This window comes from Furipterus horrens, unplaced genomic scaffold, assembly GCF_987537825.1.
Source record: "Furipterus horrens unplaced genomic scaffold, mFurHor1.1.pri manual_scaffold_3, whole genome shotgun sequence".
Lineage (NCBI taxonomy): Eukaryota > Metazoa > Chordata > Mammalia > Chiroptera > Furipteridae > Furipterus > Furipterus horrens.
Genome location: NW_028327173.1, coordinates 26,682,722 through 26,707,786, shown reverse-complemented (window position 1 = coordinate 26,707,786; position 25,065 = coordinate 26,682,722). Strand labels below are relative to the sequence as shown.

The window sequence follows — 25,065 nt, the reverse complement described above, 5'->3', positions numbered from 1 at the left end:
GAATAGTTTCTGTGGAGGAACGTTCAAGCTTAATGCAAAATTTGATGCAGATCTGTTGTTCTACTTGCTCAAGGCATTTTTAATGTGGTGGCCTCACAGGACACACTCACTCAAAAGGGTCTACCACCTCCACTGACTAGTGCAGTGAAGCCATTGTTCATGCATGTGAATTTCAGTCCACTCTCCTTGGCTGCCAGGTTACATCAATGTCATGAAAACTGTTCTCTTTAAATTTTCATGGACAGACCTTGTATATGTGCTAAAAACCAGGATTCTGTGTACCTACTAGTATGTATTTTGTTGGAATGGAGGCAGGACTAGAAGCCTTGACATGCTCCAGACCAGAATCTTCTGTTTCTTTTCCTGACTGCCACTTGTTGACATTTAAGATACTGAGTTGTTACCCTTTGTTTGCTATGGATGAAACTTTAACTTTTCACACTTTCTTAGATAATGGTAGAAACAGAGCCTATGAGAAGGCTTTATTCCATCATCTTAACCCAGAAGTACAATACATTTTAATGTATATATTTATTTTTTCTGATTATAATTATATATCAAATAATTATGTTGTATACCTTAAACGAATCCAATGTTGTATATCAATTATATCTCAATAAAACTGGGGAGAAAAGGCTGGGAAAATAAAATAAAAGTTATGTATTCTTGCTGTAAAATTTCAAACCATACAGAAATGTATAAAGTTGAAAGTGAAAGTTCCTTATACTACAGTTCCCAAGAATATCACTTTTGACAGTTCCCTGATCTTTTTTATATATTTATTTTCTTTTTTTCTTGTCAATGCTTTGGCCTTTCAGTGAACATCATGAGAAATATGTGAAAACATAAATATTTAAAGGACAGCTTTATTAAAGTATGTTTTACATACCATAAAATTCACCCATTTCAGGTGTACAATCTAGTGATTTTAGTAAATATGGAGCGGTGCAATCATCACCGCAACATTATACTTTTTGCAAAAAATAGTTACTTTCTTGATTCCTACTTACCTACTCTCCCAATTCTAAAATGTACTCACTGATGCCCACAGTATGCTAAATATGGCTTGGAGGCTACTTTTGGGATCTTCTGGGTAGTTCTGTTCCTGTCAGTTGAGCTTGACTATCAAATGTCAGGAGGGGTTTGTTCTACTTATTTATATCAGTGATATTTGCTGTTATAATTTAATTAAATTTTTGAAAACTTATAAAATATAAGTGTAAAGATAAAAGAGATGTTCCTATGAAAACTAAGTTGAATGCTCTGGAAAGGCTCATTAAAGGGAAGTTGCTAAAAAATGATAAATTGGACATGTGTGAGAAATCTGTGATTGGAAAAACTATGAATCCATAAGAATTTTGCATTCAGATTGCTTAAGAAGTGTCTTCAGTTATTGTTCTACTTTAAAGAAATATTTGAAGAAATCATAGATAATTTGTTAAGGGAAAGAAGCACAAGTCATTCCAAGAAACACTTCAATCAGAGTCCCCATAGTTACAGAAAAAAAGCCTGAGGCTATCTAAAAAGATTGGTGAAGGAATTTACATTTACAAGTTAAAATAAATTGCTTATAACATACAATAAACTTATTTTCTTAAACAAAACTGCATTTTGTATAATGCTTTTAAATTATGCATTTTAACTGGCTTTTTCAATTAACCTACCACCAGTCCCAAAAGTATCTGATAATAAGGGTCTCTTTTGAGTGTATAATTAGCTTTCCCTTTTCAATATACTGAGAATACTTATCATGTTACTATATATAGATCTACATTATCCTTTATAAAAACTGTCTCATAATATTCCGTTGCATAGTGGATACACCCTAATGTACTTGACAAATTCTCTATTTAAACTATGTAAATGTTTTCTTGGGCGAAGGGGTGGGAGGAATTGAGCAGAGAACTAAGATGATGAAAATGGACTGAAATAGTGAATCTGGCAATAGAACATAAAATGGATTGAAAGGGGAAGGGGATGGAAAAGGGGAAAACAGTAGATGAGAGGCTCTGCAGTAATCCAGCTCTGAGAATAGACCGGGAAGTGGCAGTGGTTCTTCTCATCACTCTTAAGCATCCAACAGTCTGGGAAGCCCTGATAGTTCCTGAACACACACTATACTTTTCCTCCTCTCTCCCTTAGCTCATTCCAATCTTTCTCCCACATTTTGTCTTTGCTTGCTGACACTATACCTTTCCTTCAAGATCCTTAATAGCTACAGCACACCCTGCCTTGATTGGCCCTGGCTGGAAATTATCCCTCCCCTTCCATTTCTAATAGACAGCTAAATTCTCCCTTCCATTCTTCTTTCCTCAAAGTATTTTTATTCCAAAGGCAGTACAGTGCAGTGGTTAAAAGCAACGACTTTGGAACCTCCCATTTGCTATCTCTGCAACCTTGGGACCTTACCCAAATTCTCAGTGCCTCAGTGTCCTGATTATAAAATGGGGAGAAGTATATACAGTTGTTATGAGGATAAATCAGGGAAGAGATTTAAAACACTTAGAAGGATGTTTGATATGAAGTAGGTGCTGCATAAATGCTATAATTCATTTTGACTCACCCTAGCGAGCAGCCTACTACAACATCACGCCAGAGCAGATGCCCGCACGGTGGGGGCGGCCCTGGCGAAGGCGAGGAGTAAGCGCAGCGCGCAGGACCTGCTCCCGGCTCGCGAGCGCGCTCACGTGATTGGGCCAAGATGGCGTCGCCCAGCTCGTTGTGGCTCTTGGCTGTCACCCTCCTGCGGGCGTCCGGCACTGCCCTGGAGCTGGGACATATCGACCCGCCCGCGCCGCTGCCGCTGGTGATCTGGCATGGGATGGGTGAGTGAGTGAGAGGAGGATCCAAAGGGTTTGGGGACTCTCCCTCTTTCAGCCTGGGTTCGCGTCTGCCAAGTGCGAGTGCGAAGGGCGAGGACCGTGAGCACGCGGCAGCCGGCTGGCCCAACGTTAGGATTTGGGGGTTCTCTGCACTGGGGAGGGAGAAGGGCCAGAATCTGTCCTTTGGTGGGCGCTCACAGAGGCCTAGGCACTGCATACAGGTTTCACGTGCTGAACAACTTTAATCCTCACAGCACTGGCGTCAGGATGCAGCATCTGGCGCTTGCTCTCAAGGAGAGCTGGGCTGTGGCTGCGTGACCCAGGCATCCATCCTTTTATTCATTCACACATTGGACAGAGATTTGTTAGGCACCTATAGTTTATTTATACATTTAACACATAGTTATTGAGCACCTGTAGATGCAGAGGATACAGTAGTGAGCACAACAAATTCTTTGCTCTATTGGAACTTACTTCCCAATGGGAGAGACAGATTATAAAGAAATAACTAAGTAAAGCATATAGTATGTCAAATAGTGATAGGTGAGGTGGAAAAAATAAAACAGAGAGGAGTATAGAAACCAAAGACAGAAGCTTGCAATTTTATAGGGCAAGATTAGGAAAAAATTCACTGAGAAAGTGACATCTGAATGAAGACCTGAAGTGGACAAGGAAGATGCCATGTGGCTGTCTGGTAGAAGGAACAGTAAATGCAAAGTCCCTAAGGCAAAAGTATGTCCATTATGTTTAAGAAATTGCATTCACCCTGCCTGGTATTGGTCAGTTGGTTAGGTATTATCACAAAATGAAAAGGTCGTGGGTTTCGATTCCTGGTCAGGGCAAATGTCAGAGGCAGCTGATCAGTGTTTCTCTCTTACGTGGATGTTTCACTCCCTCTCTTCCTCTCTTCCCCGTTCTCTAAAAATAAATAAATAAAACATTTAAAAAAAAAGAAAAAGGAGACTATATGCAGGTCAGTGTGGTAGGAACTGCATGAGCAAGAAGAAAATAGGGGTTTAGGTCAAGGGCTAGGGGCTGCAAATGTTTTTAGGCCTACTAAGGCTACGGTAGGGACTTTGGCTGGAATGACATGGGAAACCCTTGGACGGGAGAGTTGAGATGAGTGACATGATCTTAACTTACATTTTAAAAGGACCATTGTAGTTGATAATAGATTGTGGAGGTCATGGAGATATGCCGGGAAACAAGTTAAGAAGCTATTACAGTAATTTAAACAAGAGATGATGATGACTTGAAGCAGTATAGTAATCTGGAGAGGTGGTCAAAGTCTGGTGTATTTTGAAGGTGGAACCAATGGGATTTGCTATCAGATGAGATGCAGGATAAGAGAGAAAGAAGGGAATCAAGGATGATTCTCTGGGTTTTGGCCTGAACAATTAGAAGGGTGAAGTTGTTTTACCAAAGTGGGGAAGCCTGTGGGGGAGCACATTTGGAGTGGGGAGAAGACCAAGGTTCTGCTTTGGAACTTACTACATTTGAGATGCTTGTTAGACATACAGGAGATGTTGTAGAGGCATTTGGAGTGTGGAGTCTAGAAGAGAGATAGAGGCTGAAGATTTAAGTTGGGGAAGCCTTCAACATATAACTGGTATTTAAAGCCACGAGACTGGGTGAGGTATAACCTAGGGAGTGTACACAGAAGAGGGAAGAGATCTGAGGAATGAGCCCCACATATGGAGGTTGGTTGAGGAGATGAGGAGGAACGAGCAGAGGACAGTGATGGAACAACCAGGGAGGTGGAGGAAAGTCAGGGGAGTACAATGTCCTGGGGAGTAGATGAAAAAGTTTCAAGAGGAAGGGAGTAATCAATTGTGTGGAATGTTGTTGACAGGTCAAGCAAGATAAAGGCAGAGAACTGGTCCTTGCATTTAGCAATCTGAATATCACTAAAGACCTAGACAAAATGGTGGGAGGGAGAGCCTTTCTGGAATGGGTTGCAGGAAAGTGTTCAGAGAGGAATTAAGAGTCAGCAAATACAGATAGTTCCTTCAGGGCTTTGTGCCAGGTCCTGGGGCTGCTACAGTGGAGTTAAAAACACAAGGTGCTCCATGTCCTCCCAGAGCAGTCAATCCGTAAGGAGGCAAGGAAGTAACCAACAGTTACAGTTCAGTGTGGCGAATGTTTTTACGGGAGAAATTGAAGATACTGTGGTCCTTAGCTTTTTCTTCTGTAAAAACTAATTCTTAAGCTCCCTCTCAGGTTGACAACTGGATGATTAAATTAAAATGGAGAATGATCTCAGCCCACTTCTCCTACTCAGTGGCCAGTCACTTTGTTTCCCATTCTTAGTTCTGGTTCCTTAAAACAGGAAAAGAAACAGGGCTGGGCCTTGGGTGAAATAAGGAAGTCCCTAGGCAGTGATTTTTCAACCTTTTTCATCTCATGGCTCACAAAAACTAATTACTAAAATTCTGTGGCACATCAAAAAATATGTTTTTTGCCTATTTGACAAAAAAAATAGCTATAATTTTGATTCATTCACATCAGATGGCTATTGTTGTGTTGGCTGTTGTCATTTTTTAATTTGACAATCTAAGGGAAAAGAGGTCAGTGCCCCTGACTAAATAGTCAGGTATTGCGTGTTTTAAAAATTCTTGTGGCACACCAGAGTGCATGCCTCAACACACCAGTTGAAAATCCACTGCCCTAGAGTGTAAGATTTAAAGAAACACTCTAGTATGTACAAGTTCATGAACCTAAGAGTGAATCTTAAATTTTGAGTCCTAGGTGCTTACTTGTCTTACCCTAGTCCTGGCTTAAAGAGAAATTCAGTTCCAAAGCACTTTCAAGTCCATTAACCCAAAATGTTCCTAATGATAAAGAATGGGAATTTGCACCTCTGCTTATTTTTCATTTGTAAATTTGGTATCCCAATTATATTGTATGGGCTTTTGAAGTTTATTATTTGATAAACATTGGCTAAGCACAAACTTTTTTTTTCATTGAGGTGAAATTAATGTAGCATACAATTAACCTTAATAAAGTATATAGTTCAGTGGAATTTAGTGTACTTATAGTGTTGTGCAACCACCACTTTTCTCTCTATGTATATATATTTTAAATCTTCACTCAAGGACATGTTTATCCCAGACTAGGAACAGAATCATAGGTACAGGAATCATATGAAGGATTATCAGCTGGGAGAGGGAAGGGAGAGAAATGGGGAAGTGGTGCAGGGACTAGGAAGCATGATCAGTTGGTACAAAACAGATAGGGGGAAGTTAAGAATAATATAGGAAAGGGTGAAGCCAAAGAACTTATATGCACGACCCATGAACATGAACTAAGATGGGTGGGATTGCTGGAGAGAAGGGGGGTACTGGGCAGAGGGGAGGACAGGGGAAAATAATTGGGACTACTGTAACAACATAATCAATAAAATATACTTAAAAAAAAGATGTGTTTATCATTTTAGAGAGAAAGGGAGGGAGAAAGAAAGAGAGAGAAACATCGACTGGATCCAGTACATGCCCCAACTGGGGATCAAACCAGCAACCTATGTATGTGCCCTGACCTGGGATCAAATCCACGACCCTTTGCTGTATGGGACGACTCTCCAACCAACTAAGCCACTCAGCCAGGGCCACTTCTCTCTAGTTTCAAAATGTTCTTTTATCACCCCAGAAAACACCAGTACACACTAAACAATCATTCTTCATTTCCCTTCTCCCACAACCCCCTGAAAATGTTCAGTCTGCTTTCTGTCTATACAGATTTGCCTTTTCTAGATAGTTCATGTAAAAGGAATCATACAATATGTGACCTTTTGTATCTGGCTTATTTCACTTGTAATGTTTTCTAGGTTCATCCACATTGTAGCATGTGTCAGTACATCATTCCTTTTTACGACTGAGTACTATTCTGTTCTATATATATATATGAGTATACATAACATTTTGTTTATCCATTCATTCATTCATTGATGGACATTTGGATCATATCTACCTTTTGACTATTACAAATAATGCTGCTATAAACATTCATGTACACATCTCTGTATGGCCATATGTTTTTATTTCTCTTGGGTATGCGATGAGATTTGTCCAGATAAAGTCCAGCCATTGTTAATATAAAGAGAACTGTTTGCATGACATAGATGTAACCTGGCAGCCAAGGAAAGTGCACTGGAGTGCACGTGTGTGAACAATGACGATGTTACTGTGCTAGTCAGTGGTAGATGCTATTGAGTGAGCATGTGTACTGTGTGGCCATCGCATTTAACACGACCGAGCGAGTAGAGCAACAAATCTGTATCAGATTTTGCATTAAGCTTGAACGTTCCTCCGCGGAAGCTATTAGATGATTCAGAGGCCGCAGCTATGAGCAACTGGTGATTAGCAGCTTCATCATGACAACGGCCCACTCATGCATCACCTCTTACACAGTTTTTTGGCGAAACACCAAATCACCCAGGTGACTCACCCCTCTAACAGCCCAGATTTGATGCCCTGCAACTTCTGGCTTTTCTCAAAACTAAGGGAAGAGATTTCAGACCATCAAGGAAATTCAGCAAAATACAGCAGGGCAGCTGATGGTGATTGGGAGAACTGTGTGAGGTCCCAAGGTGCCTACTTTGAATGGGATTGTGGCGTCATTGTTCTATGTACAATGTTTCTTGTATCTTGTATCTTCAATAAGTATCTCTATTTTTCATATTACATGACTGTATACCTTCTGGACAGACCTCATGTATCTGGAAGTGAAATGGCTGGGTCATATGATAACCATATATTTAACTTTTTGAAAAACTATCAACCTGTTTTCACAATAGTTGTATAGCATTACATTTCCACCAGCAGTGTACAAGGATTCCCATTTCTCAATATCCTGCCAAAAGTTATTTTCCCTTTTTAAACTTAATTAATAAATTATTCAAGCCCTGGCAGCTGTGGCTCAGTGGATTGAGCATTGGCCTGCGGACCAAGTGTTGCCAGTTCGATTCCCAGTCAGAGCACATTATTAGGTTGCACGTCAGGTCCCCAGCTGGGGGCGCATGAGAGGCAACCCCACAGTGATGTTTCTCTTCCTCTCTTTCTCCTTTCCCCTCTCTCTAAAAATAAATGAATAAATAAATACATAAAATTATTCATTAAAGCCATCCTAGTAGATGTGAAGTAGTACCTCATTGTAATTTTTTTTAACTTTTATTTATTGATTTTAGAGAGAGGAAGGGAGAGAGAGGAAGAAAGAAAGAAACATTGATTTTGTTCCACTTATTTATGCATTTATTGGTTGAGTCCTTTTTTTTTCTTTAAAGATTTTATTTATTTAATTTTAGAGAGAGGGAAGACAGAGAGAGAAACATCGATGTGCACGAGATATATGGATCAGTTTGCCTCTTGCATGCCCTCAGCTGGGGACCTGGCTTGCAACCCAGGCATGTGCCCTGACTGGGAATCAAACTGGCAACCCTTTGGTTCTCAGTCCAGTGCTCTATTCACTGAGCCACACCAGCCAGGGTTTTTTTCCCCCCAATTTTTATTAGAGTTCCTTTTGTTCCCCTTTTTTTAAAAAAATAGTACATTTGTTTAATTATCTTATAACCATTAATGCAATAGCTTCCTCAAGTTCATTCAGATAATAAAAAATGATGGTATAATGATTTAAAGCTGGTTCAATCACAATTTTACAAGTTAATTTATCAAGAGTGAAAATAGAAGACTATTACAAATAGCTAAAAAGAGAACATGTGTTATAGTGCTTAATGTTTCTGTTAACTGTGGATAAGGCTTACATGTAAATCTGATGCAAAATTCCTGCTGGCTCTGAAATAGTTCTTTTCTCAGCCACATGGTATATGTGGGTACTATGAGTATGGAAGGGACTGGCTATGGGTACCACTTCTTGTCTTCAGCTGTGACTGCGCAATATCAGCAAGTGCACTCTGTATCTCTTCCAGGAGAACGTCCCCTCGATAAGCAACATCTTCCAGTCATGTAACAGCTCCGTGGTTTTCTTTTCCTAACTTATACAAGCTAGCAGCCTGTAAAGCAGCTGTAGATTCTTCACTTGGCAAAGAATCTATCAAAACATCAGTGTCTTTTGCTGTTCGTGCAATCAGTGCTGCAAAAAGCTGGGCATATTCTTCTGTAGGATTAGCTGGCTGATCTTTGTTAATTGTGGTCTGAGTATTACTAAAGGAGACCCACACTGCTGCAACATGCCAATGGCATTACAAAACTGATCTGCAAGCAAGTTCACGGCATCCTGCAGCGGCATAAGCTGATCTGCCATGTTTTTCCCATAAACAAAAGCTTTTATTAGGTTTCTTATTGTCATTGAGTTGCAGGAGTTCTTTGTATATTCTGGATATTAAACCTTCATCAAATACATATTTTGCAAATATTCTCTCCCATGCTGTGTTGTCTTTTCACTTCTTGATGATGCCCTTTGAAGCACAAAAGTTTTTTTAAAATATGTTTTACTGATTATGCTATTACAGTTGTCCCGATTTTTCCCTTTGCCCCCCTCAACCGGTACCCCCATTCCCTCCAGCAGTCATCCCCTCTTAGTTCATGTCCATGGGTCATGCATATAAGTTCCTTGGCTTCTCCATTTCCTATACTGTTCTTAACATCCCCGTGTCTATTTTGTACCTACCAATTATGCTTCTTAATCCCTGCACCTTTTCCCTCATTCTCCCCCTTCCCCCTCCCAACTGATAACCCTCCAGATGATCCTCATATCTATGATTCTATTTCTGTTATGCTTTTTTGCTTAGTTTGTTTTTTAGATTCAGTTGTTGATAGTTGTGAATTTATTGCCATTTAATGTTCGTAGTTTTCATTTTCTTTTTTTAAATATAATTCCCTTTAACATTTCATATAATAATGGCTTGGTGATGATGAACCCCTTTAGCTTTACCTTGTTTGGGAAGCACTTTATCTGACCTTCCATTCTAAATGATAGCTTTGCTGGATAAAGTAATCTAAGTTGTGGGTCCTTTCTCTTCATCACTTTGAATACTTCTTGCCAGTTCCTTCTTGCCTGCAAAGTTTCTTTTGAGAAATCAGCTGACAGTCTTATGGGAACCCCTTTGTAGGTAACTCTTCTTTTCTCTTCCTACTTTTAAGATTCTCTCTTTATCTTGAACCTTTGGCATTTTAATTCTGTTATGTCTTGGTGTGGTCCTCTGTAGGTCCATCTTCTTTGGGGCTCTCTCTGTTTCCTGGATTTGCATGTCTATTTTATTCACTAAATTAGGGAAGTTTTCTTTCAATATATTTTTAAATAAGTTTTCAATCTGTTGCTTTTCCTCTTCTCTTTCTGGCACCTTTATGATTCAGATGTTCATGCGTTTCAATATGGTCCAGAGACTCCTTAGCCTTTCCTCATTTTTTTTTTTTATTCCTTTTTCTTCTTGCTGTTCTGATTGAATGTTCTTTTCTTCCTTGTGTTCCAAATCATTGATTTGATTCTTGGCTTCATCCCCTCCACTGTTAGTTCCCTGTAGATTTTTATTTTACTTAATGTAATCTTCATTTCTGCCTGGGTCTTTTTTATGCTGTTGAAGTACCCAATGAGTTCTTTGAGCATCCTGATAACCAGTGTATTGAACTCTGCATCTGATAGGTTGGCTATCTTCATTTCTTTTAGTTCTTTTTCTGGGGTTTTGTTCTGTTCTTTCATTTGGGCCATATTTCTTTGTCTCCTCATATTGGCAGCCACCCTGTGTTTGTTTCTGTGTATTAGGTAGAGCTGCTTTGACTCCCTGTCCTAGTAGCGTGGCCTATTGTAGAAAAGCTTACCCATGTGGATGAATGTGGCCTCTTTAAATCCTTGGTTGTCAGGCTTCCATACAGCTCGATTTTCTGATGTTTCTGGGTGGTATTTGTTTTGTACTCTAGTTGTAATTTTTCTGTAGTTGTACAAGGAGGTGGGAGCATTTACCTATGCCTCTATCTTGACTGGAAGTCTAATCCTCATCCAATAGCACCATTCCTCTGAGCAGATCCCCTGAAGCACATAAGTTTTTAAAAAATAATGTTGTGATTCATGAGTTCTCATCAATGTCTTTATTGTCTAGGAGACAGCTGTTGTAATCCCTTAAGCATGGGTGCTATCAAAAAAATGGTTGAGAAGAAAATACCTGGAATTTATGTCTTATCTCTAGAGATTGGGAAGACCCTGATAGAGGTAAGGCTCTTTATAGCTCTGTTCCTTTGAATGTTTGCTGACTAATTTCATTGAATGTACTATTAAAATGCTTTACCTTGTATTTTTAGCAGCATTCATCCAAGGACATTGTTAACTCTTGAGTGGCTTATGTGAGGACACCAACCTAAACCAGTTCACCTCTTAGAGAAGACAACAGTGTTTGTTTTCAGTCCATCTTTTCACTTCTCTGTGGGTCCTCTTTTAGGATGTGGAGAACAGCTTCTTCTTGAATGTCAATACCCAAGTAACAACAGCGTGTCAGATTCTTGCTAAAGATCCTAAATTGCAGCAAGGCTACAATGCTATGGGATTCTCCCAGGGAGGCCAATTTCTGTGAGTTTCCTTCTGTTATACCAATTACATAGAATTGATTTCTTTTTCTCTTATTTAGATAGATACACTCTCTAGTTCTTCTTCTTTTTTTTTTTTTTTCCCTGTCCTTACCCAAGGACATGCTTATTGATTTTAGGGAGAGGGAAAGGGAGGGAGAGAGAGGAAGAGAAATATGGATGTGAGAGAGAAACATTGATCCATTGCCTCTCATACACACCCCAACCCAGAACCAAACCCACAACCTAGGCATGTGCCCTGACTAGGAATTGAACCTGTGACCTTTTGGCTTATGAGATGACTCTCCAACAACTGAGCCACACTCTCCAGGGCTCCTCTAGTTCTTTTTGGATTTTCATCTATTCTGGGAGGGAAAAAATTATTTTCTTAATTTCAAACGGTAAGAGAAAGTCTATTTGGAAACTCAGAGAGGCAGAAGTGAGCTGTAAAAGAAATGGGCTCGGGCAACAAGTTACAGAGGCAAAAGCAGGGCCCTTGGAGCTTAGGAGCAGAGAGAGAAGGAAAACCTGTCTAGGAGGAGAGGGTGGGGAAAGGTTTGAGTGTCCTCCACAGAGAGCCGCCTGGAAGTGATTCTAAAACAGTTCCACGAATGAGCATTATGGAACTTTTCTTCCCTTCCCTTCCTGGCCAGGGCTGTGGAACTTACTTTTTATGGAAGAATAAAGATATGTGTTTGGTCATATCAGAGGAAAATCCTGAAACTCTGTGGCTTTGGAGAACTGCAGAGAATTAAGTATCTTAATCTGGGAAGTTGCATATTGGTGATACATTTCCATCTGACAGTCGGAGCTGATAATCTTTTTCCCACCCCTTTAGGAGAGCAGTGGCTCAGAGATGTCCCTCGCCTCCCATGAGCAATCTGATCTCAGTTGGGGGACAACAGCAAGGTAACTTTGGCCTCTTTGCCTCCTTTTTTCTATGTTCTAACCCACATGACTGCTTGATTAAAAAAAACCAAAATTCTAGCAGCTCTATTTGTGCAAAATTCTGTTTTCCCAGCTTATAACAAACTAGCCAGCATTCCTGAAGAGACAGGAAGAGACTTAGAGTTCCATAGGCCTGAACACAGGCGAATCATTAAGTTGCCATCTACTTGTCTAGTTTAATTGACATGATTTCCTGGAGGTGAGATGGTTGCAGCCACATAGCAAGTGGTCAGGTTAAGGAATTAGGAAAGTCTAACAACTTTTTCTGTTTTCTGACATTGGCGATGTCTAGTGAATTTAGGTTTAGGCAAAGAATAATGTCTAAGCTTTTATTGTCTATAACATGAACAGTAGTGATTAAATCCTTTGAAGAACAAAGTTTTCTGTTTAGACAGAATTATAGAGTTTGAGGAAGGATATGTCTTTGGAATAGAACTTTATCTCTGTTCTAATAAGTATAGCTATTAGGAAGTATAGTGTAGGGGTGGAAGGAGTCACCTTATAATCAGGAAACAGGATTCGCCCAATTAACTATTACTGATGGGCAAGTAATTTGGTATCTTAGGTCTCTTTCACAGATGAAGTAAACAAAAATAAGGCCCTGCTGTTCTTGCAGGAATTTTTCAAAGGATGAAGTGAAGTAATAGGTAGGAAAATAATTTCTAAAGGTGCAAATATTATTCAAGTGCAAATTGGTAAAAACAGCTTTATCATTTATTCATTCAAAAACTACTCATTGAAAACCTAGAAAGAAGACAGATAAGGTCCCTGCCATCATGGAACTTCCATTCTAGTTGGGCGGGGGCAGCGTGAGAATAGACATTGAACAAATAAATACAGACGGTGGTAACTAAGAGGAGGAAAAAAAATGGGTTACTACTTGATAGAATTGTGGTCATATCAGTTAAAAGTGTGAGCTCTGGAGCAAGAATTACCTGTGTTCATTTGGCTGTATCACTTACATCTAACCTTGGACAAAATATTGAACCCTCTGTTTTAAAGTTTCATATATGTAATATGGGGCAAATAATGATTTCTACTCCACAGGGTGATTGTAAGGATTAAATTAGTTATTGTCAACATGTGTTCAGAACTATGCCTGGTACCCCAAAAAATGTTAATTGAGGAAGATAATGAGGATGAAAGTGTAACTGGAAGAGGAGAAGGAGATAGGGTTGGTTGCTACTTGAGTTAGGGTAGTTGGATATGACTTCTCTAAGCTAAGATCTGTGAGATGCAAGTGAGTCCAGCCATTGAAGCAGCAGGGGAAGGACAGGTATACCAACAGGCATACCGTGTTTTATTGCACTTTATTTATTGTGCTTCACAAATACTGCATTTTCATCAACATCTGGGTAACAACCTCCACCAGCAAAAAAATTACAGCTCACTGAAGTTTCAGATGATGGTTAGCATTTTTTAGCAATAAAATATTTTTTTTAAGATTATTTATTTATTTATTTTTAGGCAGAGGGTAAGGGAGGGAGAAAGAGAAGGAGAGAAACATCAATGTGTGGTTGCCTCTTGCTAACCCCCAACTGGAGACCTGGCCCACAACCCAGGTATGTGCCCAGACTGGGAATTGAACCAGCGACCCTTTGGTTCGCAGGCCGGTGTTCAATCCACTGAGCCACACCAGCCAGGGTGCAATAAAATATTTTTAAATTAAGGTATATGCATTATGTTTTTAGACCTAAGGCTGTTGCACACTTGAGAGACTACAAAAATAGTGTGAACATAACTTTTATATGCACTGGGAAACCAGAAAATCTGAATGACTCATTGCGATATTTGCTTTATTGCAGTGATCTGAGGTATGCCTTTATATCCTCCAGGGAGGAACAGGTGCATCGGTCCTCATGCAGAAAAGAGTGTGGGCATATCAGGAAGTAGCTGGTTATAGCACTAGTCCTCAATACATTATTTTCTTGAAGAATACATGAATGAAATCAGAGTTAAGCTGTGGTTTCTTTCTGTTCTTGTTTCTCTTAGTGCTTTGTACATAGTAGGTATCCAATACGTAGGTGTTGTAGGAATGGATAATTGTCTTCTACTACTCTAGGTGTTTTTGGACTCCCACGGTGCCCAGGACAGAGCTCTCACATCTGTGACTTGATCAGAAAAACACTGAATGCTGGGGCTTACAACAAAGCTATTCAAGAACGGTATGTATGGTTAGCTGAAAAGAACACAAGTGTCACTGCATGGGAATATCATGCTGACTTTCATGCTAACAGTGATTCCAGGAATAGTTGCTCGTAATCTTCAAATGAGCTTTTTTCATAAGTATCTCTGTACTATCTGCTTAGTTTTATTATAAACCTAAAACTGCTTTAATACTAATTTTAAAAAGAAAAGGAGGGCAGCTCTGACCATTGTGGCTCAGTTGATTGGGCATGTTCCGCAAAATGAAAGGTCTTCGGTTCCATTCCTGGTCAGGGTACATGCCTGGGTTGCAGGTTTGTCCCTGGTCAGTGAGCACATACAAGAGGCAACCAATTCATGTTTCTCTCTCACATTGGTGTTTCTCTCCCACTATCTCCCTTCCTTCCCCACTCTCTAAATATAAATAAATGAAATCTTTAAAAAAATTAAAAATGGAAGGGCATATTTTTTTATAGGAAGAATGTAATTTAAATAGAATAAACATTCATCTTAAGAACAAACAAACAGCCCTGGCTGGTGTGGTTCAGTGGATTGAGCACTGGCCTGCGAACCAAAGGGTCACCGGTTGGTTCCCAGTCAGGACACATGCCTGAGTTGCAGGCCAGGTCCCCCATTCGGGGCATGTGGGAGGCAACCACACATTGATGTTTTTATCCCTTTCTTTCTCCCTTCTTTTCCCTCTCTCTAAAAACAAACAAACAAACAAATAAACAGAAAAGCCTTCAAAGTACCGAGCTCAAGGAAGTGTTATTAATATTGGAGACAGATTCTTTCTGTTGTCAGCAATGAGAGGTTAGTCTCCTATATCAGTGGCCCTGACTACTCAAATGTGTTTGGGTATTTATTTATTCTCTCTCTCTCTCTCTCTCTCTCTCTCTCTCTCTCTCTCTCTCTCTCTCTCTCTCTCTCTCTCTCTCTCTCTCTCTCTCGTGTGTGTGTGTTGGGGTATTGAAAAGCCTACAGAATCACTTTTGGAATGTGTTCTTGTTCAGCTGTTTCTAAACTAAAATATACATAAGAACCCCCTGAGAAATTCATTAAAAATGGATTCTAGGGCTCCATTCCTAGAAATTCAGAGTCAGTAGGTCTAGAGTATTTTAGGTGATAACTGAGATTTGGGATCAACTAGTATGTTTATGGTATCTATTCTATGAGTTTTCCAAGTACATCATTCTTTTCTAATAATAACTTCAACACAACACTTCTTTGAAGCAATTTTCCAAGGTATAGCCTTGTGAATGACTCACATAGAGAAACAATCTCTTCCTTTTCTTCCATTTGCTATACTGACAGTCATAAAGCTCTTAGGTCCATAGTACCACCTGATGGTCAGTGAAGGAAACTGAGATACTTTATATTTCCATCTTTCCTCTCAAGCAGCTCAAACCATTGCATTTATGTCCTACATATTTCTTGTTCTCATGGATATCTATGGCCTCTATACACTTTATCATTCTTTTTTTACAAAGGTTTTTAAAATTTATTTTTAGAGGGGAAGGGAGAAAGAGAGGGAGGGAAACATCAATTGGTTACCTCTCCTAAGCACCTGGAGAAGTGGGTGGGGAGCTAAATGCACACCCCAGGCATGTGCCCTGACCCCATGACTGGAAATGGAACCTTCAACCTTTCATTTTTGGGGGCAATGCCCAACCAACTGAGCCACATTGGTCAGGGACTAGTTCTTTTTCTCTCCATGCAGACCAGCCTCTCTTGTCGTGGTGAGAGGTGACCTGGCACAGCTTGTTTAGGGGATTATCTCTGAGGCTAGACACTCCGTTCCAATTCCAATTCTTTTCTTTTTTAAGATTTTATTTATTTATTTTCAAGGAGAGGTGAAGGGAGGGAGAAAGAGAAGGGGAGAAACATTGATGTGCAAGAAATGCATTGATTGGTTGCCTCTCACACACCACCAACGGGGGACCTGGCCCACAACCCAGACATGTGCCCTGACTGGGAATTGAACCGGTGACCTTTGGTTTACAGTCTGGCACTCAATCCACTGAGCCACACCAGCCAGGGCCCAATTCAAATTACTGGGAAAGGGACCAGGCCCCAGCTCAGGTCAGGTTCCCACTTCTCATTAGCTGGCCAACCAAACCTGCCCCTGTAACTGGTAGATGGGGGCAGGAAGAATGCAGTTCCCACACAAGAAACAATGGTTTTAATTTAGGCAGAGACCCCAGAAGGTGTCTTCTACACTGTTCAAATAATTTAACTGTAGCAAAGTAGATTTGATGTCTTAATACCCTGAGTAGCCAGTGAGGAAGTGTTTTCAAACTCCAGGCCCTGGCCAGGCACAGTGAGGACAATGAGTAATGGTGAGTGTAATAATAACACCCCCTCATCTTCTGACTGTGAAATCTGCTCTCTAGTTCCCCTCTGGTAGCTGTTGCTGATATCTCCTTCCTCATTTTCTCCCTGCCATCCCCCACGCCCCAGTGTCACCCCGGCCTTGGCCTCTCGTCTTCCCCTGTGCCAGCTCTGCTCTCCCAGCTGACCCTCTCCTTGGTCCATGGCTCTCAGAGTCCTTTTCTTCAGTTGTCCACTTTGCCCAGATATATATATTTCGCCTCAGATATATATTTTTTTTATCTTCTGTTTTGATAGTTGTTAGTTTGTTGTCATTTTAATGTTCATAAGTTTTGATCCTCTTTTTCTTTTTTCAAAGGGAATTTCTAACTTTATTTATTTCTTAAATGTCTATTTATTTATTTTTTAGAGAGAGGGGAAGGGAGAGAGAGAGGGAGAGAAGCATCAATGTATAGTTGCCTCTCGTGTGCTGCCAACTGGGGACCTGGCCCGCAACCCAGGCATGTGCTCTGACTGGGAATTGAACTGGTGACCCTTTGGTTCTCAGGCTGGCACTCAGTCCACGAGCCACACCAACCAGGGCTCTCCTCAGATATTTTTAAGAACAGAAACATTTCAGATAAAATTGAATTTTTCTACATATCTCTCACAGGTTCCATTCTTTGTCCTCCCTCCACAGTGATAACCACTGCCAAAAAATCAGACAAAAACTGCTTTTTTGTCCATTAAAAATTTTATATTATATATGGTACATATCTATCCATAATCAATCAATATGTAGTGTTACACTATATATTTCAAATTTTATGTAATGGACATTTTATTGTATATTTCATTCTACAAATGATTTTTTTCACTCAATATTATGTTTTTGAGATATAAACATGTTATATCTCAGACATGAAGCTGATTCATCTTAATTGTTGCATGGCGTTTTATTATATGACTTCATAGGTTATTGATTCCATGTTGCAAACATTTCATCATTTCCAGTTCCTCATTATAACAAACAACTTTCAGAGAACATTGTGTTGAAAAGCCCAGTATTCCCCTCCTGTGTTCTGGCTCCATTACTACTAACACTTTGACTTTGACCTTGGGAAAACTACTTAATTAATCACTTTGAGTATGGTTGACTCATCTGTAAACATGAGTATAATAATAGTACTTACCCTGTGGAATTATTGTAAGGATTAAATAGGTTAATGTATATAAAGTATAGGCCTGGTATATGGTAAGTGCTATGTGTTACTATTATTATCTCTAAGCTATGATGGCTAAAGCCTCAGAGGGTGGAGGCTTATCTTAACAAGGATGGCCTGTGATTGGGAAGTGCTGGCTTTGGAGCTGTTCTTTCCTGCCTCTTCGCATGCTGCACTGGAAAGAGTGCAGACTCAGACAGATTTAGGCTCATATCTTGCCTTTTCTAATGCTATGTAGCTTTGGGAGATTTACTTAGCCTTTTTGAATCTGGCCCCTCCATGGTAAAAAGGAGGTAATAGTACAAACCTGTGTTTCTTCTCTGTTCACCTCCTCCCCAACCACCCCACCTGTTGTAGCACTTCCAGCTTCTGTTCCTCATGTCCTTCCCCTCGGTTTGTCCCATGTGCACCAGGCTTCTTACAAAACAAAATGTCTTTCATTTCTTCCTGTTGTCCCTTCTTAGCTCTGTTTCCTTTTCACACAAAAAGATGACCTATGACTACTGCCTTCATTCCTTCTTTTATCCTTAGCCATTAGGCCTCCCCACTGCCATCCTGAGTCACCAGAACCTGGCCTGGCAAGATCCAAAGAGCATTGTATTACTTCACTTACGTTTTCTGAAGAAACTTGACTGGCCTCCTATGTGTGCTCAGTGCTCATCATTTCTCAGCACTTGAAACTTGACCACCCACTCCTGAGGCTTTTTCTTCCCTTGTTCTTCTAACTCTACTCCAGTCATATCCCTAAATCCTGCCCTTCCATTGCAGCCAAGCCTGTTTCTTTCATAGCTTGTCTGAAATCCCAACACCATGCTGTTTCATTTGGCAACCTCTTACTACTGAGCATCTGCCCTCTGCCAGACAGACAGTCACTGCTGAGGACCTTATAGTCTTGGAGGGGAGACAGGGACCAATACTCTCACACAGTAAGCGACAGCAATGCTAAAACAAAATAAGACCACTACTAATACTAGTATTTTATAAGTGTTCAGAGCTCATTACATTTTTTTTTAAATTGGAGAAACTAAACATTTAGAAGCTTTCAAGTACATTTAAAAACAGATTACAGAATGTCACACTGACTGCTGACAGTCCGACTGCTGCCTCCTTTAACCTCCGTCCTGTCTGCTCCTGGGCGTGAGGAGCTGCTATCATCTCTGATGTCACATGCTAGCTCCAGTGGGCAGCTCTCCCACTCTGGCTGGGGGCTCCTGTTGTAGAAGTTTTGATTTCTTTTCCTGCCAAACTGGCATTGAGTCCCACACTTGTTTTAATTCCTCCCTTTCCCCAGAGGACTTCTCCCTTTATGTCCATGCTCAGCCTTTTTCCCAGCTGCAATGCTGCTGTGTGGATGCAGGAACTAAGTGGGAACTAGCTGCTAGAAGGATTTAGGGTAAAGGTGTTAGTTTTGATGGGGGAGGGAAGGGGAAGTGGAGATAGACTGGAAAGTAAAAAAAGTGTGACAAGAACTGCTAATCTGTGTCTAAAATCATAGTGTTATAACCACCAAATATCTGCCTCTTGTCCTTAAAAATTACATGACGTACCTGAATCGTGAAAACTAGTATCATCACTCAATAATATAACTGCTTTGTGATTGAAAGATCAGACCTCCATTCCCAATCTGAAGATGGCAAGGTGGATGAAGAGGAGATAGACGGGTGAAGAGGGGCCAGAGGTGGTGGGATTTGAGCTGAGTCTTGAAGGATAAGTAGGAAGTAAAGTGGGGTGAAGGAATGGGGTTGTGGGAGGGGACAACATGTGCCGTTGTGACCTAGAAGCATAAGTGTGATAAAGCTCAATGCCACAGGGGAAGCACGCTGATGAGCCCTTTTCCTAAGCTTTAGCATTTTCTGTACTTTGTTAAGTAGCATATCCTTGCCTCTGGCGTCTAGGTGATGAACTGTTTGGTAGGTGGAAATCTTGTCTTCCCTATTAGAAGGCTCCGGTCTTTGTCCTTTTGAAGTCTCTTGGTGACCTATGCTCCGGGACATGCTGATACGCAGCTTCGTCACCTTGATTCCTTTTTCTTCCTACAGCCTGGTGCAAGCTGAATACTGGCATGACCCCATAAACGAAGACATGTACCGCAACCACAGCATCTTCTTGGCAGATATTAATCAGGAGAGAGTAAGCACCCAACCCAGTTTCCCGTAGTCATGCTTTCATTTTTCTATTTGGGGCATTTATCAAAAGATCAGCAGTGACTATATACCAAAACATCCCAGGCAGAATCTGGGAAACAAGAGTGCTGTTTTTGGTGGGGGAGCCAGTGCTTCTGAGATTCAGTTCCTTTTAGGGAGGCTGAAATCCATTTGGCTTTCTTCCCTTGGGTCCTTTCCCTTTCCTAGGGTGGAAACACGGTCAGCTCAGTGGGTTGCTGGCTGGCTTACGTGGGACTTCACAGCTGCTGTCTTACTCAGGGAAGCCTTCTTGGTGGGTCCCTTTTGGGTCAGATTTTCTCAGAAAAGGATTTTACTTAGATGAGAGACTGCAAAGGAGACTGTGTCCCAAACACAAGTGTCGTTTGGGAGATCCTGGTAAAGTAGATGGCTCAGTTTATATTGTAATTATCTGGAGGTTTTTTAAAACACTTTTTTTTTGAAAGGGGGATAAAACAATTGTATAACAAAACCACTCAGAAATTGCAGGTTCTTACTTTGCCTTGGCATTCTCTGGCTAGATGTCTTTAACTTGTATGAGGGGTGCCGTGGAGTGCGGTGACAGATTAATGGTGGCACCATGGTTGGTAGGGACATTTTAGTCAGCAGAGAGGATGGTAAGAAGAGACTGTACAAGGTATACATTGGACCAGAAGCTGAAAAAGCAGCCCGTATCATGGGGAAGAAACATGATGGTCTAGGGTCAGGGAGACCAGGGCCCTGAAAGTCTTCATTCCCCCTGCTGGAACCTGGTGGTGATGTCTCTGAAATACTGCCACTTTCCCTCTAGGGTATTAATGAGTCCTACAAGAAAAACCTGATGGCCCTGAAGAAGTTTGTAATGGTGAAATTCCTCAACGATTCCATTGTGGACCCTGTGGATTCTGAGGTGAGGCAATGCTTGGGCAGGCCACCACATGCCAGGAGACCAGAGGAGTAAATGGCATTAAAATACAGTTACCTGTTGGGGAAAAATCCTTAGTGCCTCCCACCAACTTTGGTGTAGGGCAGGGGTTCTTCCTCTGAGGTCTGTAAGTGGGACGCTGAAGGTTGTAAACCCCCATTACTCAGAATTGTGTGCAAAACGATATAGCTGCATTCTCTGGGGCAGGGTCTATAATTCTGATTAGATTTTCAGAGACCTGTGACCCAACAAAAAGTTCAGAACCACCAGCCTGAAGTCTGTAAATCCCTAAGGTTGACATTGAAGGTCTGCCTTGACCTGGCTTCAACCTGTTTCTCCAACCTAATCTCTCTTCACTATCCACTTCATACTCTCTGATCAAGTCATATTGTACCGCTTGAAATGCCCCAAACTTGGCGTATGCTTTTTCTCTTGCATGCCTTTGTTCAAGCTTTTTGGTCTTTTAGAATGTCCTTCCCTGGGCTTCTCCACACGACAAGCTCCTATTCACCTTCCAAGGCCAAACTCAAATCACTTCCTCCATTATGGATGCTTTCCCTATTTCAAGTAGAATTTGCTTCCTTTTCTAGAACCAATCAGCCTCTATTATCACACTCATCACATCAGACAACCAGGGACCAGCAAACCACGGCCTACGAGCCAAATCCAGCCTGCCACTTGTTTTCATACAGCCCCTGAACTAAAAATGGTTTCTACATTTTTAAATATTTGAAAAAATTTTTTTGATGACGTGAAAATTATATGAAATTCAGATTTTGGTATCCATAAATAAAGTTCCAGGGGAACACAGCCATACGCTTTTTAAAAATACTGTCTGCGGCTGCTTTTGCGTTACAATGGCAGCACTGAGTAGATGCAACCATGTGCATCTGAACATATTTTGTATCTGACCTTTATAGAAGTTTGGTGACCCCCTGCTAAACAATTAGTTGTTTTTGTACTTCATGAGACTAGAGCTTTTTGAACAGTGACCATATATATTCATCTTTGAATGTCTTCTAGAGTTCAGCACAAGGATTTTCACAAGGTAGCTGCTCCATAATCATAGGAAGCAGAAATTTCGGGAAACTGGAAAGCTCTTTGGAAAAATTAACTCATCTCTCAAGATCTACCCTTAAAAAAAGAGATGACTCAAGACATACTCTATTTTTCCTCCTTATTACAGCTTCATGATGTTTAGTTTGTTGGTAGTCTTAGCTTCCAGCCAGTCTTAAATTAGTTGGCAGTATGTGCCATGTGTCTGATCTGCATATTTCTTCCTCCTTTCCTACAGTGGTTTGGATTTTACAGAAGTGGCCAAGACAAGGAAACTATTCCTTTACAGAAGACCACTCTGTACACACAGGTAACTGGGTGGGAAGAGGTGCTGTCCTTTTCAGCTCCCAGCTCTTGAAGCTGCTGGGTTCTTAGGTGACAGACTCTGTCCTGTACACTCCAGAGCAGTGAGCGCACATGAGGTGTCTGACCCACGTCTGCTAGGGGAGAGGCTGGGTAGGCTGCTCACTGGTGGCACTAGTCTGTTAGGTGCTGGTTTACAGAAATCTACATCCTTAAGGTCAAAGGACCTGTACCTCATGGTTTTCAAGCATACCCAAGGGACACATCATCTCTCACTCCTTTCTTCTGATAAAAAGGTTTAGAACTGGCTTCCTTTGCTGAGGTGCAGACTGGATTAAATCCAAGAAGCCCCCAGACATAAGGAAAATAGAGATGGTGTTAGATGTGGAAGTTCTGTTTTTAAAGTATGCATCTACTAGGAGCTCCCCCCCACAGGAGTGAATGGGACTAGAGTTAATTTTTTTTTTAGCAGTAATGGTTTCTCAAGCAGAGCTGGCTGCATTTCACCCCCTCCAGTTCCACACTGAAGATTTTACATTGGTGATAGATTCCCAAAAATGCACAAGTGTTACCCATGCCTGAACCAACTTTCTGCCAGAATTTCTTCAAATTTCAGAAGCCTATCATCTCTTCTCTTGGCTTTTCTCTTGCATTTGGTACTCCTCTTGGGTGAGGTAAAAAGGAAGCTAGGGTCTGTTAAGTTTTGGAAGTTACAACTAAGGACTCATGGAACTCAACCTGATCCGGCACTGTCATAACTGCTCATCTTCCCACCATATTTGTTCTGTGACACACAGGCTATGGGTAATGACATTTTCAACTGCAAGGTATGACAAAAGTGTCCCAGATTGGTATCTAAAGGTTGGATGTTTTAAGTTCTCAAGCTCGTACTCTCCTGTCTTTGGATCAGTTCCACTTAACTGACATTTTAAGGGAGTGTGTTCCTCCAGTAGCTTTGGGAAACTTGAGAAAGCGGAGTATAAAACTACAGAATAACCTCAACTACATATATTTTTAATGCTTGGGGGGGATAATAAGAGGGGTATCCTTTTTGGCATTTTAGACAATACACCTAAATTTCAATACTTAGGGAAGATTGCATTTTGCATATCTCAGGTTAACATTCTATTTATTTATTTTACTCCAAACCTTTTCATTAAGCCCTTTGATTAATTAAGGCCTTCCTCTCCCCAGGACCGCCTAGGACTAAAAGAAATGGACAATGCAGGACAACTAGTATTCCTGGCTCTAGAAGGGGACCATCTTCAACTGTCTGAAGAATGGTTTTATGCCCACATCATACCCTTCCTTGAGTGAAACCTTTGCAATTTGCACCAGAGCTCAGGGAGCCCCCAAGCGCTTCCAAACCAGTAAGACTGTTCCCTTCATGCCCAAGCCTGAGCTCTGATCCAACTTGCAACTAACCCTTCTCTCTAGTCATCATCTAACATGCCCTGCTCGGAAAGATCTAAGATCCAAATCTTATCCTTTGTCTCATTCTATCAGCATATGGTGTTGAATGCAAATTTAATTAGTTAATAACCATGGAGATTATTTTACAACCATTTGATGTAGTCAGACTGTCTTAGGAATCAGTCTGCTGCAAGTCAGTGCCAAGACCATGCCCAGGGCCAGAAAAGACTGAACAGACTAAAGCAATGACATAGATTCTACGGACAAACATCTCTCTCACAAAAATCTAGCCACGTTCCAAGCCAAGAGGCGGCCAATATCCAGGCCTGAGGTATTCAATACGGTTTTGCTGATGGGGATTTAAGCAGTGCACGGAAAATGTCCCTTGGATGTTGCTGCATAACCTGAGGCTGCCCTCCTCTTTGAGTTTGGTGTCTTCTGTGGTATCTTAGCAATTCCACTAGCCCACCATGTTGCTTCAGTAGTACTTTTTGTCTCTTCAGGTAGTGATAAACTAGTTGCTCTGTCACAAAAGTGGGGGAAGTAACACCCAATTGGATTGCTTAAGGGAGGAAGTGAGGAAGTGAACATATTGCTTAACTTAGATGGGGGTGGGCGGGGTGGTGGTGGTGGTGGAAAATGTAGAATTGGAAATGAAAAATGAGGTGTTGGCTGGTTTTTTTCATTCCATCCCTGATTAACTTGTCTTTTCTTAATATGACTAGTGGTCTTGATTCTAAGTCACTGTTATGGGCATTAGCAGGGAATGGGAGGAAAAATGTGAAGAAATCCTATTTTACCAGCACACTCCAAACTTGTTTCTGATGTGTTCTGTGAAAAAGATTGTTTATTCAAAAAGCTGGGAGAATGCTGCATACCCCTTTTCTCCTCTTGGAGATCAACCCATATTAGAATATTAGGGACTCTTGAGAATTTGCCATACTATTTGAGCAGACATCTTAGCCCCCACACCCCACCTATGAAAACCTATCACTTTTTGTAAGACTTGTACAGAATGCCAGTTTGAGGAACTGACTAGCTATGCATGAGAGAAGTACCTTGTTAGTACTGTAAAGTTTGCTCTTTATGATTTTTTCCTTCACCTCTCAAACCTTTTCAACTAAAAGATGAGGTGTACAGGCAAGAAGTCGGGGGTGAGGTGGGGGGAATATGAAAAGAATTGTATGAGGTTGTCTAAAATAAAGAGTAGCTTCTTATCCTTGGCGTCATGTTTTCAATATTCTTAATATCTCTGTATAGCAAATATAGGTA

General features: G+C 40.9%; 1 protein-coding gene and 1 pseudogene across 1 annotated transcript; one reads left to right on the top strand and one right to left on the bottom strand.

Moving 5' to 3' along the window:
* Positions 1–2,669: 2,669 nt before the first annotated feature.
* PPT1 (palmitoyl-protein thioesterase 1) lies at positions 2,670–25,010 on the top strand. The gene is made up of 9 exons (XM_090269187.1): positions 2,670–2,825; positions 10,870–10,979; positions 11,206–11,333; positions 12,168–12,238; positions 14,340–14,442; positions 19,995–20,085; positions 20,908–21,006; positions 22,316–22,387; positions 23,575–25,010. Exons 1-9 carry the CDS (start codon positions 2,702–2,704, stop codon positions 23,695–23,697), a joined length of 921 nt encoding a protein of 306 aa, XP_090125313.1. The 5' UTR covers positions 2,670–2,701; the 3' UTR covers positions 23,698–25,010.
* LOC150014683 (mediator of RNA polymerase II transcription subunit 21 pseudogene) lies at positions 8,650–9,077 on the bottom strand (annotated as a pseudogene).
* Positions 25,011–25,065: the final 55 nt, after the last annotated feature.